We start from the raw sequence: 16,855 nt of genomic DNA on the forward strand, positions 1-16,855 counted from the left end.
TTCGTGCAAAACTTTAGCTTTTTGTCTGTAATTGCAGACAACCCGATGGACGACAGTATAATAACCGCAGCAGAGCCCATCTCAGGTTCTGACGTAGTATTGAATGAAATCAATGACCAGTACCGGAGTCAAAGGTCATTCTGAATAAACTGACCACAGTCGGCGTGTGTGCAGGCATGTCTAATGGTCTAACGAGAAACTGTATTTCAAATTATTATGTTTTAAGTTTACTTAAAGTATTGCGTGTTGTATATACATCAGAAACGATATATATTACTTCAAATATAGCACTTTGATCTATGCAATTATTTAATGAAGCTACTACCACAACATAAAACCGTTTAACCCAACAAAAAATAAAAAAATATTTTTTTTTCAATTCATATAAGATCTTTTAAAGACATTCAAAGTGTTACTAAAGATTTCTATTTAAATGAAATAGTTTCCACAAAACTATTAAGTAGCAAAAACTGTTTTGATTGAAAAAGAGTTGTTTTTTTTAACCAACAAATCAGCATATTAGAATTTTTGAAGGATCATGTGACTGAAAATTCAGCTTTACCATCGCATAAATAAATTACGTTTTAAAATGTATGATCAAATATTAAAGTTATTTTACTTTATACTGAGTCACAAGTCCTACTGTACAAGACTACAACTGGAAGGGTGATGATTTGATTGATTTTATTCACATGTTCATATAATTATTAAGCATATAAAGCAGGTTGTCTTGGTACTTTCCACATGGGGTGGCTTGAGAAAGAGACCCGAGTTGAGTAGATAAAGCTGGGATTGTGGATGGATGGATCTCATAAGAAAAGTTATAGGCAGCCATTTGTACAGTATATCCTTAAATGAGATGAACACGCTCCTTGTGTTTTAGAGTTCATTCATGCCGAATGTAAAATGTTTTTTTTACACGAACCGTATCTGAAGTCCATATGGATCTTTCTCCAGTAGCATTTTATCAACGCTGTCCACTTTGTCAGGTCACTTGTGCGTATTCATTTGACTCGTGCAATAACAGCACTGTGGCTCATCCTGGACTTATTACAGCAACTGATCAGAAAAACCCAAGCTACATAATCAAGAGTAGATACACCAGTAGATGATGTTGAAGAGAAGATATGCCACTGGGAAGAGGATTCTGGAGTACGAGTCGATCATGTAGCTGTTGCTCATTATGAATCGGATGTTTTTGCGCACTGAACGTTTCCTCCAAAGTCTGGTGCCTTCGGTGGGCGGCGGGTCGGTGGAAGAGGCCCTGGGCGGGATGGTCCGCGTGGTGCTGGGTGTGGTGGGGAGCTCGGGGAACGGCGAGACATCTATGTCATCGTGAAAGCAGCCATCATAGGCCATAGCCTGGGTTGCGTTGTAGGAAACTGGAACCTTTGGACGGTAGCAAAAGAAAGAATATCTGTTATGGAGTACAAAAACAACAATAAAATTGCACTTTAAAGTCAACTAATGCCATTTGTAACCCATTTGATCTGAGTTGTTACTACTGTAAAACTAATATAAATTAATATGGGGTTTCCTTCAACCACTGTAAAAATGTCTTTATTGTTTTAATTTTGTTAATAAAATGGAAAATATACATACATGTGATTATTTATGAATTTATAATTGTATTATTAATAAATAGTATTTATACATAATATATATTATTATGTATTATCTTTTAATTTTGTTAATACAAGGATGAATACATTAAGAATATTTTATTTAAGAATATTTTTATTGATTTTAAAATCTGTTGTTTTCATTTTTTTATCAAATAAATTATAATTTATACATGATATAATCATAGTATTATTTATCCTTTAATGATAAATGTATTATGCAATTAATATTATTGTATTGATTTTTAAATCTGTTATTTTAATTGTGTTAATAAAATGCAATTCAAATTAAGATGTTTTAATTTTGTAAATGAAATTGAAAAACAAAAACAATTATTATTAATAAATAGTATGTATATTATAATGTATTATTTACATATAATATTTTATTAATGTGTTATCTTTTAATTTAGCTGATAAAAGGACGAATGCATACATTTATAATATTTGTATTGAAGAATATTTTTATTGTTTCATCAAATAAATTATAATTTATAAATAATATAATCATATAGTATTTATCCTTTAATGATAAATAAATGTATTATGTAATTAATATTATTTTATTGATTTTTAAATCACTGTTTTTCTAATTTTGTTAATAAAATACAAATCAAATCAAGATGTTTTAATTTTGTAAATAAAATGTAAAAAAATATATATAAATAAATGTTTAATATTATATTATGAAATAATCATTCTATTTATTTTTTTTATAATAATTAAATTTTATTATAGTATTTTGCCAGAAAATTGTGGCTACCACGGTAAAGTTTTGTTACACCAATGAAATTGTTTTAATTTGTTATAATAATTATAAAAAAATATAATTAGTATATAATTAATTATAAACAATTTATTTATATTATATTACTTATGAATTATTATTATTATTATTATAGTATTTTGGCTTTTGTAATCCCAATGCATTTGTGTTGCCTTAAAATGACCGTAGGGGGCGATGTATAACTTAAAAGTGAATATTCAGCCTTGGTCACGGTTAGCAGAGCGAACCTCTCAGTTTGTCAGTGTGTGACCCTGACCTTTCCTTTCTGAAGTTTTTTCATCTCTTCCACCGTAGTGAAGTAGTTTACGGCAGCATATTCGATGACCGACAGGAAAACGAAGAGAAAACTGGCCCAAAGGTAAATGTCCACCGCCTTCACATAAGACACCTGAGGCATCGATGCCGAGACGCCCGTTATTATAGTAGTCATGGTCAACACGGTTGTGATTCCTAGCAGATCAAAACAAAGGAGAAGAGAAGCGCTTTTATGGGTAACAGCCATGACACGGTAAGAAGAAGTTCAAAAGTTCAAGTTGTTTCCATTTATTACATTTCATACAAGATTATAGATGTCTCAGTCTGTGTGGAAGGAAAGACTGTGTGGGGAATTCCTCCATCCGGTTCAGAAACCAACCACAGAGCTATGACGTCAGTGACGTGTGTGAAAAGCGCAACTTGTTGGCTGTGTGTGTCTTAACGCCTGCTGGCCTGAGTATCAAGGTATTTTGAGGTAATTTAATTCTGTTCTCTCTAAACCGGTTTGTGCTCGTTATAACCAGAGAGAACACCGTAAAACACACACAGCTCACCTGGGGTGATTTAACAGAAACTCAACGTTGAGATCAGGCCAGTTCAATAGAGCAAATAAACAGAATACATTTGTTTAAATGTAATCACCATGGTTGCTAATGGATAGCTTTTTAAAATGACGAGGTTTACCTAGAGAGACACGAGCCGGTACAGCTCTCCTGTCGATCCAGAAGGAGACCCAGGAGAGCATGACCATTAGCATTGTTGGAAAGTATGTCTGCAGCATGAAGAAAAATATGTGTCTCCTGAGGATGAAGTTTATGTACAGCCTGTTATACCAGCCTGATGAAAACAGAGAGCACAGGACATGAGCAACAGATACTGAGAACAAGAAAGAGATTAAACCTACACTCTTAAAAATAAAGCTTCCACAGTGTCCGTACTCAGTCCTGGACGGCCGCTGTCCTGCAGAGTTCAGCCTCAACACTCCTGCCTGAAGTTTCTATATGTCCTAGTAAGAGCTTGATTTGCTGATTCATGTGTGTTTAACAGGGGTTGGAGAGCTGAACTCTGCAGGTCGGTGACCCTCCAGGAGCCATTTTTGGTTCCCCAAAAAACCTGAGCCCTTAAAGGAGTAGTTCACTTTTGAAAATGCTTTTGCTGATAATTTACTCACCCCCATGTCATCCAAGATGTCCATGTCTTTCTTTCTTCAGTCGAAAAGAAATTAAGGTTTTTGATGAAAACATACCAGCATTTTTCTCCATATAATGGACTTCAATGGGAACCAAACGGTTCAAGGTCCAAAAGACAGTTTCTGTGCAAAGGGCTTTAAACGATTCCAGATGATGAATAAGGGTCTTATCAAGCGAAACGATCGCTCATTTAAAAAATAAATAACAAAGTTTAAGTATTATAAGCTCAAATGGTCGCCTTGCTCTGTTCTGTGACGCACATTCGTGACTCTCCTGTTCAAACTCGTTCATCAAAATGAACGACGCTTTTTCGAGTCATTTGGTTCATTCAACGAACGAATTGACTTGGAAAAAGATTTGTTCATTTTGATGAACGAGGAGAGTCACGGACGGCCATCACAGTAGAGCAAGGCGACCATTTGAGCTTATAAAACTTAAACTTTGTTATTTATTTTTTAAATGAGCAATCGTTTCGCTTGATAAGACCCTTATTCATCGTCTGGAATCGTTTAAAGCCCTTTGAACAGTTCTTTTGGACCTTGAAACGTTTGGTTACCATTGAAGTCCATTGTATGGAGAAAATAATTTCTTAATTTCTTTTCGACTGAAGAAAGAATGACATGGAAATCTTGGATGACATGGGGATGAGTAAATCATCAGCAAAGGGAACCTTCAATGCAATAAAGAAATATTACAATATTAAACCTTATCACAGAAAAAGAGAGGAATCATATTTTTAATATATTTAATAGAATAATGATCATCATTTCATACATGTGAGTTGATTTAGGTCAAATAACTTTTAAAATATTAATAATTAAATGTATTTTCAGGAAAACTTTGATGGCACAAAGAAGAAATATCATGGCTTATATTTTTACATATACATACATGCACTACTATTCAAAAGTTTGGGGACATTATTTAAATGTTTATGAAATAAGTATTTTATGCTCATCAAGGCTGCAGCATTTATTTGATCAAAAATATAGTAAAAACACTAATGTTGTGATATATGTGTTATATTTTAAAAAAATGTATTTAAAGTGTAATTTATAAGCTGAATTGTGAGCAGTCTTCAGTGTCACATGATCCTTGAGAAATCACTCTAATATGATGATTTTCTGCTCTGGAAACATTTCCCATTATTATCAATGCTGAGAACAGTTGTGCTGCTTAGTCATTTTGTGGAAACGTTTTTGAAATGGATATTTTATAACAATGTAAAAGTCTACTCACTATTGAACAATTTAATGCACCCTTTCTGATTAAAACAACAACCCTAAACCTTTGCACAGTAGTGTATAGTATTTGTTAACTCTTAACTCACAACTTTTTGCAAGCCTATAATCGAATATCTAAGATTTGGGGAAACAGGTTGAGAAACCCTGAGAATAACCCAAGAAATCTAAGGCAAAACTCCACCTATATCCAACCGTTTCAGCCAAGAATGCTGGGATACCTCATTCTCTGGACTCTGTGTTGGTTCGCTGTGATAAGCCACATGGTACTAGGGCAATAAAAGCATGCAGGAGGAAGTGGAGCAGACATACCGGTGCTGCTGTAGAAGGCTAGCCCGTAGGAAGGGTGGAATTCTTCAATAAAAAACTGTGAGAGTGCAATCTCGTCAGTCCTTAATGAATCGTTCCCATTCTTCCAATAGAGCATGAGGTCGTTCTCATTGTACGCGTCTTCAAGAGAGCAAAGAAACGGGAAGGGGAGTAGGGATGTATGAGACAGCGAACTCTCTTTGAAGATACATGGGCGGCACCCCTCAGAGGAGAAAACACAGAGCATCCAAAACTATCTCCGTGGTCTCTCCTCTGAAGCCGAGGCCCATGTAGATCTGTGTGTTATGTGTGAAAGAGACAGTACGCAACTTTAAACCAGTTCATCTATGCAGTTATTTTAGATCTGGAACAATGAATCTGATTAAATATGATCGGGGTGTTGTTAGCATAGATATTTATATAAAGGCTAGATGTCTTAAGGCGGAGTTTCTATCATCATCACCGGCGGCCATCTTGTCGCAGGTAAAATGAGTGGTCAGCACGAACACAAATACTCTTATCTCATTGAAATCTTGACGGATTTTCGAACTTTTATTAACGGATTTATTAACGTGGCTATAATTATCTGGATGATTATTTATTTATACACTTATTATTCATAAGTATGCAGTGTCATAACTACATCTCTGACGTTTATAACAAACCAAACCGTTTGAAAATCGGTAGAAAATTGAGCAAGTTATGGTTATTTAAGTACATGTACCATTAACACAATGTTACGAGTGAGCGAGCTGCCTGTGACAAGATGGCCGCCAGGTGCAGACGTCGACCTTCATTGGCCAGCAGCGTGGATGAGATATCTAGCCTTTATATAGATATCTATGGTTGTTAGTGAGTAAATAAAGAGGGGTAATATGATAAACCACTTGCAATCCAGACCCACCCACTTTTTAAGTATTTTTTTCCATTCATTTCTCTTAAAAAATCCAAATCGCATCCAAAATTATTATGTAATTACTGTAAATACTGTATACGTAAATACTGTATATATATATAATTATATAATCTATAATATATATATAAACATACATATTTTATATATGAATAATTTTTTTTTTAATATATACAGGTATGTGTGTGTGTGTATTTATGTATAATGAAATAATTATACACAGCACACACGCATATGCTGCGTCCCAATTCACATACTATCCGCCCTAAATAGTATTCGAAAATAGAATTAGTGCGTCCCAAACCGTAGTATGTTGAAATGAGTGTTTCAGAGATACCCGGATGGTCTACTTTTTACGGTCAGAATCCCTGATTATTGCCCACAACCCTTTGCGTGTTGAATAAGGATTCGGTTAGAACTACAAACACGAGTGAAAAGTGTTAATAAACTGCAGACAAGGAGGACGTGCGAGTCCCGCGGTTATGTTGAGAGGTTTAGATAAAGAGCTTTAAATGATTAATTAACACTATCTGACCTGACGAAAATTAATTTATTCAATGTTCTCCACATTATATTGCATCTGCAGCAGCATTGTGAACTTTTGTAAGGATACGTTTAGCCATTACTTTTTAAATGCATCATTATTATATTCAAATTGGAAAACACGAGGAAAGTATACACATGAAAGACCCATGATGACTGGCAGATTATCGTGCTCCAATACGGTTGGAAATCAAATTAGATTGAATGGAGGATGACGAGATGATTGACAGGGCAGTTTACGGTGACAGGATGCACGCAGCACGCGACAGAGCCGTCTGTTAAAGATGACATGATAGTATGTCTCAAAGCTTGCCTACTTTTTTGCTACACACTCAAAAGTATGTACTTTTTCTTCACAAAAAGAGTACATACTTATAGGGCGTAGTATAAGTAAGCGAATTGGGACGCAGGGATACACTCACCTAAAGGATTATTAGGAACACCTGTTAGATTTCTCATTATCTGGGTATTTCACAATCTGCTCAGTTACTGGGATTTTCACACACAACCATTTCTAGGGTTTACAAAGAATGCTGTGAAAAGGGAAACACATCCAGTATGCGATGGCAGTCCTGTGGGCGAAAACTGTCTCTTTAACAAACAGCACATTTCTGATATATTTACAGGTATACTGAGAGCGAAGTGCTTTGACTAACTATTGCCTTGTACTTTGTTGACAGTACTTACTGTTCAGTGTACATGTACACATGCGTTCACACACGGACAGTCATACTCACAACTCTCCAGCTCTAGAGAGCAGTTCTGTGTGTCTAGAGGAAACCTGCTGAAGTCCATCGAGCAGAGAGCCGTCACAGTGATTCTGCAATTCACAATTCAGTGCAGCCTTAACAAATCACTTACAAAGAGACTGCAAATGTCCCTTTAAAATGGAGACATGTGATATTGCACTTAGCAAAACATCAAATTATAGAAACAATTGAAGTGAAAACTGATCCAGCATGCGCATGAATTGGCTCTGGCAAACCTGACCATTTACACAAGCCTACACTTGCAGTGCACGCTGGTACTTCTGGGAAAAAAGTACAACTACTCAGAAGTATTTAAAAGAAAACCACACCTTATTTGTCAAGGAAAGTAAACGAAGCGAATTTGGTTGCTGACAAATTAACCTGTATGCCTTTCTCCTCCTGGGGAACAAAAAAGTTGATATGCTAACCAAATATTTTTTTTTTGTTATTGAAATAAAGCTGAAATTAAATTAAATGTAAATATTAGATTGACTAAATATACTGAAATAAGTGCTAAAATTGCTAACTGAACACAAACAGACAGACAGAAAAACGTAGGGCTGTCAAACGATTAATCGCATCCAAAATAAAAGTTTGTGTTTACATAATATGCGTGGGTGCACTGCGTGTAATTATTTTGTATATATATAAATACACACACATGCATGTATATTTAAGAAAAAAATATTATTTAAATATAAAATATTTATATAGAAAATAAATTATATATATATTATGTAAACACAAACTTTTATTGTGGATGCGATTAATCGCGATTAATTGTTTGACAGCCCTAGCGTCAAAAGCACAAAAAATGACTAAAAATTAAACTAAAATTAAAATGATAAATGAAAATATACAGCTAAACTATTTAAAATAAGAACTATAATAGTATATAAAGAGTAATAAAATAATATTGACATTTCAATTACATTCCTATTTTTTTCATTCAATAAGAGTTCATAGACCATATTCCAAATCTTCCAAAGTCATAATACAGCTTTGGTTAATGAATCGACAAATAATTAAACTGCAACATTATCCCAAATAATTCTGTTCTCACAAAACAAAAGTGGAGTTCAATGCACGAACCAATTCAGATTCACAGGAATGAACCGGTCATGAATCTTGAGTTCAACTCACTGAACAAATAATTGATTCAACGGGTTTATTGAAAGGAATCAGCTAAAAAACGTTTGTTCTCACTGACTGCAGTTCTCAAGTTAAAAGCTCACTGACTGAAAATTATCTATTTCTTGTATGACTTCAGAAGACTTTGTTCTTCTCCTTTTTTAAAAAGGATAGTTCACTTTGAAATTAATTTTAGTATGTTTTAGCTTACAGCCACGTCTAAGTGATCTGAGGGTGCGGGCGCTTTGTGGCTGTGGTAACAGAACGATATAAATACTGTTCGATATAATAGCGCTCGTTTCGTGTCTTAGGCCATCAATGTGTTCTTACATTTACGAGTCATTAAATCATGTTTAATTTGGACTTCTCTGTGCTTGCTCTTTGAGGTGGTGACCATAGACCTCCATTATATGACTGACAGACACGACCGGTTTGACAAAACAAAGACACCTGCATCTTGGAAGCCCTTGAGGTAAGCTAAAACACACCAAAAATTAATTTCAAAGTGAACTATCGCTTTAAAGCCGATGTTACTATGAACTGTTGTAGAACAGTAAAGACCTGAGGGAAATTCTTCAAAATATGTGACGTGTTCACCAGAAAAAATAAAGCCTTGCAAGTTTGGAATGACATGAGGGTGATTTAATGAGAACAGATTTTTCATATTTGGACGAACTACTGTATCTTCAGCACTAAAATTGACTTTAAAGTAAAGAGCTGAACACATCTAATTTTCTTTTTGTAAACAAAAGGGAATGACTCGCTATTTTCACAGTTCTTGACTTGTCAAAACATCTGGTTTCAGGAAAGTGGCTCCTAGTGTTACCTGACGCTGTACAGAATATTTCCATCTGGATAGACTCTGAGCATGATGTTCTCCATGGTGGTGTCGTGAATGAAAGAACGCTTGGAGTGGACAAAAAACACGTCTGGCACCCAGATCTTTTTCACCAGCCGAGCATCGAACGTCCGGCTCTTGTTATTGCTGGAGGGGAAGGCCAGTCTGTCGTCCTGCCAGTAATGTCTAAGGTACAAGGTCATGGTAAAGTCCTATGCCCACAAAAGAAAAAGTGATCGTGTCAGTTAGCAGCATAAGCCACTCTTTTATACGTTGAATGCCACTGTGTATATATGATTACGCCTGTTGCCAAACATTTGCTTTCATTACATAATTCTCATATGTGAGAATTACGTGCTATTTACCACTTAGGAAAAATAAAATAAAGCCAAATTAAATTAAAACCAATCCAAGGCAAACCCAATCAAGTAATTCGTTTTTTAGAAAAAAATATAAAATGATTTATTCTTTCATGGCTTAGATTTTAAAAACAGGTGTTGATGACTTGAGTATATCAGGATATTTAGCCATGATGTCTATGGATTTAGCATGCTATTCTTGCGTGCGTGATGGTTTTGACATTTGCCCTCTAGCTCAGTTGTGAATCCAATCTGTTTAAATTGTCAAGGATTTAAGCTTGACGTATGACTAGCAATGGGAGTTGGTTAAAGGTTGAAAGTAATTTATAAAAGCAGACACATACCATATTGACCTCTGAAATGCTGTCAATGCTCTCCACCTGCACATCGATGCCCACTGGAATAGCAGAACCTGGGCAAACCGAGTGTCAAAAACAGAATTGAAGGAAGATCCCACAGAATAAAAACAAAAACTGCTCTGAGTAGTTCACTTTAAAAAAAAACTTGCTGATAATCTACTTATCCCCATGTCATCCAAGATGTCCATGACTTTCTTTCTTCAGTCGAAAAGAAATTAAGGTTTTTGATGAAAACATTCCAGGATTTTTCTCCATATAATGGACTTCAATGGGAACCAAACAGTTTCAGAGCCGCTTCAAGGGGCTTTAAACGATTCCAGACGATGAATAAGGGTCTTATCTAGCGAAACGATCGCTCATTTAAAAAATAAATAAAAAAGTTTAAGTTTTTAAGCACAAATGCTCGCCTTGCTCTGTTCTGTGATGCACGTTCGTGACTCTCCTGTTGGAACTTTCGATGGTTTTCCCGAGTCAACTCGTTCATTTCGTTTGTTGAATGAACCAAATGACACGAAAAAAGATTCGTTCATTTTGATGAATAAGTTCGAACAGGAGAGTCACAAACACGCATCACAGAAAAGAGCAGGGCGAGCATTTGAGCTTATAAAACTTAAACTTTGTTATTTATTAATTTAATGAGCGATCGTTTCGCTAGATTATTCATTATTCATAAGACCATTATTTATCTTCTGGAATCGTTTAAAGCCCTTTGAACAGTTTGCAGTTTGCACTGAAACTGTCTTTTGAACCTTGAAACGTTTGGTTCCCATTGAAGTCCATTATATGGAGAAAAATCCTGGAATGTTTTCATCAAAAACCTTTATTTCTTTTCGACTGAAGAAAGAAATGCATGGACATCTTGGATGACATGGGGGTGAGTAAATTATCAGCAAAACTTTTTTTAAAAGTGAACTACTCCTTTAGTATCTCAATTGCATGATAAATAGTGACTTTTTAGTCTTCTGCTTCTTATTTTTCTGGTTAGAAAAAAGTGTCTCAGAGGAGAATTCAACATTATCTTGTATATGTGCACATGCAGATATACTAAAGTCAGTTTGAACCCAACAATTTCTCATTTAATTCGTCAAAATCAAAATCCTTTAGAAATTTAGATGCACCGAAATTCATGCAAAATCCGTTCCATAAAAAAAAGTTGCCTGCTATTCGGTGCAAAACATTCAGCATGACCAGTGAGGTCTGATTCAAGTCATGAGCTAATGACTCTTACGAGCTGGTTCTTTTAAGTGAATCAAAACATTCAGCATGACCAGTGAGGTCTGATTGCCGATCAAAATATTCTCATAATTCCTGACCTCTTAAAGGGATAGTTCACTCTGTCCATGTTTATTCACCCTCATGTTTTTACAACCCTGTATGAGTTTCTTACTTCTGTTGAACACAAAAGAAGATATTTGAAAGAATGTTGGTAATCAGACAGCCATTGACTTAAAAAATTACTATGGACTACAATGAACGATTACGCAATTTGCAGTCCCATAGCAGAGAGACATGGCAAACTTGTGTGTGTTTAACTATCATAGCTGGATCTATCTGAATTAAGCATTCTTGTGTCAGCTGCTTTTCTTCAGAGATTGGAACATAAACACATAAATCTCTCAAACAGAGACTTAACTCAGTGCACATGAGTGTGTGATTATCAACTCTCTCACTGTTTTCAGAGAACCACCAGCACGACTCATGTTCCCTAATCTGGACTAAAATAAAGCTCATCTCAGTGTTCATATGTAGGGATTAGCACACAAAATAACAAAAAAGTATCATGGTACTACCCATTTTTTGGACATATACCTCGGTATTCTTGGAGTGCCATGTAAACACAATTGTAAATCATTCAGTACCATGCAAAACATTATTACATGGATTTTTTTTTTATCAAATTAAGATTCTAAATTGAAATGAATATATTTTTACACTCTTTGTCCATGAAACCTTTCATTTGAACAAAAGGTTCTTTACAGTGGAGAAAAGGTTCTTTAGATTATGAATATTAAAATGTTCTTTACACACACACACACACACAAAAAAAAAAGGTTATTTGAAGAACGGTTCACTGAAAGGTTCTTTGGGGAACCAAAAATGGTTCTTTTTTGGAAAAAAAACTTTTTTGGAACCCATATTTTTAAGAGAATATAAAGTAAAATGTATTTTAGATGTTTTAACCAGTAACTATATATCATTATATGTAAAGATTTTGCATGATATTAGATCATATAATCAAATACATTTCCAGAACATCACCTAAATGGACCCAAAATCACATATCATACTATAGAGCACCTAAAGGGACATGGTGGTGGAAAAAAATTTAGGATGGGAGAATTTTTTCCACCCCAAATCCATACTCTCGCAAGAGATATTTACGTTCTCTTGAGTTTGAACTTTGACTCAAATATTAAGAAATGCGGTCAGTGCTTAATTCAAGGAGTTCAGTAAAGTTGGCAATATATTCACAGATTTGAACTTCCCGGATCAATAACTCATGAGCTAAACGTTGTTAAAACACAAATTACAACTATTTCCTAACGACGACAACAAGCTACAACCCAATTTTCCTCAAAACAAGCCTTTTAATATACACTCACCTAAAGGATTATTTAGGAACACCATACTAATACTAATACTGTGTTTGACCCCTTTTCGCCTTCAGAACTGCCTTAATTGTACGTGGCATTGATTCAACAATGTGCTGAAAGCATTCTTTAGAAATGTTGGCCCATATTGATAGGATAACATCTTGCAGTTGATGGAGATTTGTGGGATGCACATCCAGGCTCCACCACATCCCAAAAATGCTCTATTGGGTTGAGATCTGGTGACTGTGGGGGCCGTTTTAGGACAGTCAACTCATTGACATGTTCAAGAAACCACTTTGAAATGATTGGAGCTTTGTGACATGGTGCATTATCCGGCTGGAAGTAGCCATCAGAGGATGGGGACATGGTGGCTATAAGGGATGGACATGGTCTGAAACAATGCTCAGGTAGGCCGATGCCCAATTGGCACTAAGGGGCCTAAAGTGTGCCAAGAAAACATCCATTACACCACCACGACCAGCCTGCACAGTGGTAACAAGGCATGATGATCCATGTTCTCATTGTTTACGCCAAATCCTGACTCTACCATCTGAATGTCTCGTGACTCATCATTTTTCCAGTCTTCAACTGTCCAATTTTGGTGAGCTCTTGTAAATTGTGGCCTCTTTTTCCTATTTGTAGTGGAGATGAGTGGTACCCGGTGGGGTCTTCTGCTGTTGTAGCCCATCCGCCTCAAAGATGTGTGTGTTGTGGCTTCACAAATGCTTTGCTGCATACCCCGGTTGTAACGAGTGGTTATTTCAGTCAAAGTTGCTCTTCTATCAGCTTGAATCAGTCGGCCCATTCTCCTCTGACCTCTCGCATCAACAAGGCATTTTCGCCCACAGGACTGCCGCACACTGGATGTTTTTCCCTTTTCACACCATTCTTTGTAAACCCTAGAAATGGTTGTGCGTGAAAATCCCAGTAACTGAGCAGATTGTGAAATACTCAGACCGGCCACGCTCAAAATCGCTTAAATCACCTTTCTTTCCCATTCTGGCATTCAGTTTGGAGTTCAGGAGATCGTCTTGACCAGGACCACACCCCTAAATGCATTGAAGCAACTGCCATGTGATTGGTTGATTAGATAATTGCATTCAACAGGTGTTCCTAATAATCCTTTAGGTGAGTGTATATTGGTCTCTCTGAGCAGGGGGCTGATGTACGGAGGTTTTGTGAGAGAACGCAAATTTTTCTCCCATCTCAAATCTTTTCCACCACCATGTCCCTTTAGGGGCTCCGTAATAGAACAGATGATTATTTGATTGGAAAAAACAGCACGCCTCTCTTTGTTCATTTTCTAAAGACAGTAACCTTTAGATTTAGCTACATCCTCAGGAATTCTCAGAGACCGACTGGAATAATAATCCTGATTACTGTGCACGAAACACAGCTGTCCTCAGTGAATTGTCTGCTTGGCACTACTACCAATCTGGGTCAGAGTGTTTTTTTTTTCTGATTTGGACATAACGCATATGACATTCTAACCTATTTTTGGCAATCTCAGCGCCAGAGTCACATTCTGGTCATTTGCCCCTCTGTGACTTTTAAAGCTGTTGATCTTGAGTTCAGCCAGTGTAACAGAGGCAGAACACAGTACTTAACCCCATTCTGTGAGGTATCTGTACAGCAGCATATATGGATGATATCTCTATCGGCATAGCATGTTTTATAGACAGTAAGCAGCTTAAAATGCATGTGAGAATGAGACATTTCCAGACAATAGTGTTAAATTTGACCAAAATGATCTATAACCAAACCAACATTTATGGTCATTTCCTGCTGCTTACATAAATGGCTTTTATAGTGTGTGAAAAACGCATCACGATTCCCATCAGCAGATTTTTGGTTAATCACATCATTGGTTTCTCTCTCCCTCCTGACATCGTCCCATCTGTAGTGCCTCTCTGTGCTGTATTAGTGCTGCTGTTGTATGTCACGCCGCCATTTATTCGTGCCAACTGTGCTTGATAAGATTACATTCCCAAAATCATTCAAATAAACAATAAAGACCTCACTAAAGCATCACGTATGTATTTTAAGAATACAACCATCAATACCAACTTTACATAAGAGGCTTTTGAAAGGACAGAATTGCCTCACCTCCAAAACCAGGCCTCATGGCGAAATCGTGATCCTCGATTCGCAAGAGCTGCTCGGATTTAATCAGCAAAGATTTGGTGCTGTCAGACTTCTTCATTTTAAAGTCTATTCGTCTGTTTGAAAGAAGAAGAAGATGTAACAGACATTAGCAAAAACACACATTCGGAGTAAATAATCAGCGCAGACTAAAACGAGGTTTGGAAGAGAGGAATTAATTTCACTTCAGTATGAATAGAACAAGATCACAGATGATTTCATGCGACAGATATCGCTCTCATGAGATGTAACTAATACTTTTAAATGGATTTATTTTCTAATCACAAGACAACAATACAAAAGTTTCCAATGCAAAACCTCTTATTCAAATATTTTGATTTGATTGCAGGTTGCATTACTACTAATAATACAATAACGGCCACATTAATTGATAGATTTAGTGTGTTTTGATAGAGTGACATAATAGAAAAATTGCCACAAGCAGATGTAAGTTTCTTTTTAACAATATTTATCATGTTTTAATTATGTTTTATTATATGAAGAGTTCAGATGCAAAAGCCTCTAAATGCCATTTGAAATTTTCTTCTAAAATGATCATTTTTTATCAAGCTTGTATATTTAAGTTCAGTAATTTCACTTAAATGACAATTAATTGTCATTTAAGTGAAATTACTGAACTTAAATAAGAAAGAAAAAAAATTCAAATGGCACTTAGAGGCTTTTGCATCTGAACTCTTCATATTCACACTTACATTGGTCTCACCAAGCTCAATAGTTCAGGGTTTGGGGTTAACATGCATGGTTTACTCAGGTATAGTACTGGTACTGTTACCAAAAATGTAAGATTTTATGAATAATAAAATCCTAAAATAATAATCTATCCATCTGCCACAAATGGCACTGTTACCTGAGAATGACCCACCTCCGGATCAGTACTAAAAGACTAAATTACTACCCAGTGCTGTTTTTGTTTATACCTCACATACCCAGCTCAACCATGAGCTCTAATTACGGAGTTTCTTTATCCACAATCAATTATACCCTCAAACGCACACACAATCCAACAACCCCAAAACACAGCGCTTCAAATAAACCCGTACACATCAATCCACTGGATAAATAAGACCAAGAGTGTAAACAGACTGACACGGGCATTTAAATTAAACAGAATACAGCCGATTGATGATACACAAAGTGAAGTTCAATCTGCAAAAGTATCCTCACCCTCCATGTTTGTGCCGTGTGTTTTCTCCCAGGTAGACGTCCTTGTGCCTGCGCTGGTTTTGCGTGTTGCTTCCTTTGAGCAGGGCGACGGGCCACAGCCAGGCCAGGCACATCAGCCTCAGCGTCGCGAGAGCAAGATCCATGGCCGAGGCCTGAGCTCCAGGATCTGATGTGAGAGATGGTGTGGGATCAGTTCCTCACCCAGCATCCTTTCCATCTGGAAGTGCCGCCCATCCCGACACGGTAACGACCCTTAGATCCACACTGTGCGGCACACGTTACATGGTGGCATGTGAAATCCTCTGTGCTCCACTTTTGGTGCATGCGTGTTTGTGTGCATATCCCTGGCGGTCTGCGTTTCCCACCCTGTCTGCTTTTCTGACATGGTGCTCTCCCTCCATCCCCCTCCCGCTGAGTATAACCAAATATCAATTTATTTCTATAATGACAAAGGAATGACGTTAATTCCTCCCTAATCTTCTTATACGCAGCTGCTGAAATCTTTCAGTAACCTATAAAACTCCACGGGGAAGGGGAGGTGCATCGCAAGCAGAGTTAACTGTACCATCAGGTCGGTCGAAGAAGCAACAAGCCTTCTTTTTTTGAGAAAAGTACAGAAATCTATAAATTACTAGTCT

The 16,855-nt window shown here is 36.4% G+C and overlaps 2 protein-coding genes across 3 annotated transcripts in view; one reads left to right on the plus strand and one right to left on the minus strand.

Annotated features, from left to right (window-relative positions):
- Positions 1 to 1,447, plus strand: part of LOC120482413 (uncharacterized) — a 50,829-nt gene extending 49,382 nt beyond the window's left edge. For both annotated transcript variants that reach the window (XM_039676731.2, XM_039676730.2), the window contains exon 33: positions 38 to 1,447. In XM_039676731.2, the coding sequence (XP_039532665.2) occupies positions 38 to 144 (107 nt within the window). In that variant the 3' untranslated portion in view covers positions 145 to 1,447. The remainder of the gene's footprint in view (positions 1 to 37) is intronic.
- Positions 635 to 16,587, minus strand: gabrr3a (gamma-aminobutyric acid type A receptor subunit rho3a). The gene is made up of 9 exons (XM_039676732.2): positions 16,218 to 16,587; positions 14,997 to 15,109; positions 10,282 to 10,349; positions 9,567 to 9,790; positions 7,598 to 7,680; positions 5,408 to 5,545; positions 3,349 to 3,501; positions 2,666 to 2,859; positions 635 to 1,389 (listed from the first exon to the last, which is right to left on the minus strand). The coding sequence occupies exons 1-9, from the start codon at positions 16,358 to 16,360 to the stop codon at positions 1,087 to 1,089; spliced, it is 1,419 nt and encodes a 472-aa protein (XP_039532666.1). The 5' UTR covers positions 16,361 to 16,587; the 3' UTR covers positions 635 to 1,086.
- Positions 16,588 to 16,855: the final 268 nt, after the last annotated feature.

Source organism: Pimephales promelas, chromosome 23, assembly GCF_988280905.1.
Source record: "Pimephales promelas chromosome 23, fPimPro1.hap1.1, whole genome shotgun sequence".
NCBI lineage: Eukaryota > Metazoa > Chordata > Actinopteri > Cypriniformes > Leuciscidae > Pimephales > Pimephales promelas.

Bases quoted from the DNA above. Each gene is read 5' to 3' on its own strand.
- gabrr3a (XM_039676732.2), bottom strand. From the start codon at position 16,360: ATGGATCTTGCTCTCGCGACGCTGAGGCTGATGTGCCTGGCCTGGCTG. The intron at 15,110-16,217 runs GTGAGGATACTT...TCTTTCAAACAG, and splicing joins ACACGGCACAAACATGGAGG to ACGAATAGACTTTAAAATGA. The intron at 9,791-10,281 runs GTATGTGTCTGC...TTGTGGGCATAG, and splicing joins GCATTTCAGAGGTCAATATG to GACTTTACCATGACCTTGTA.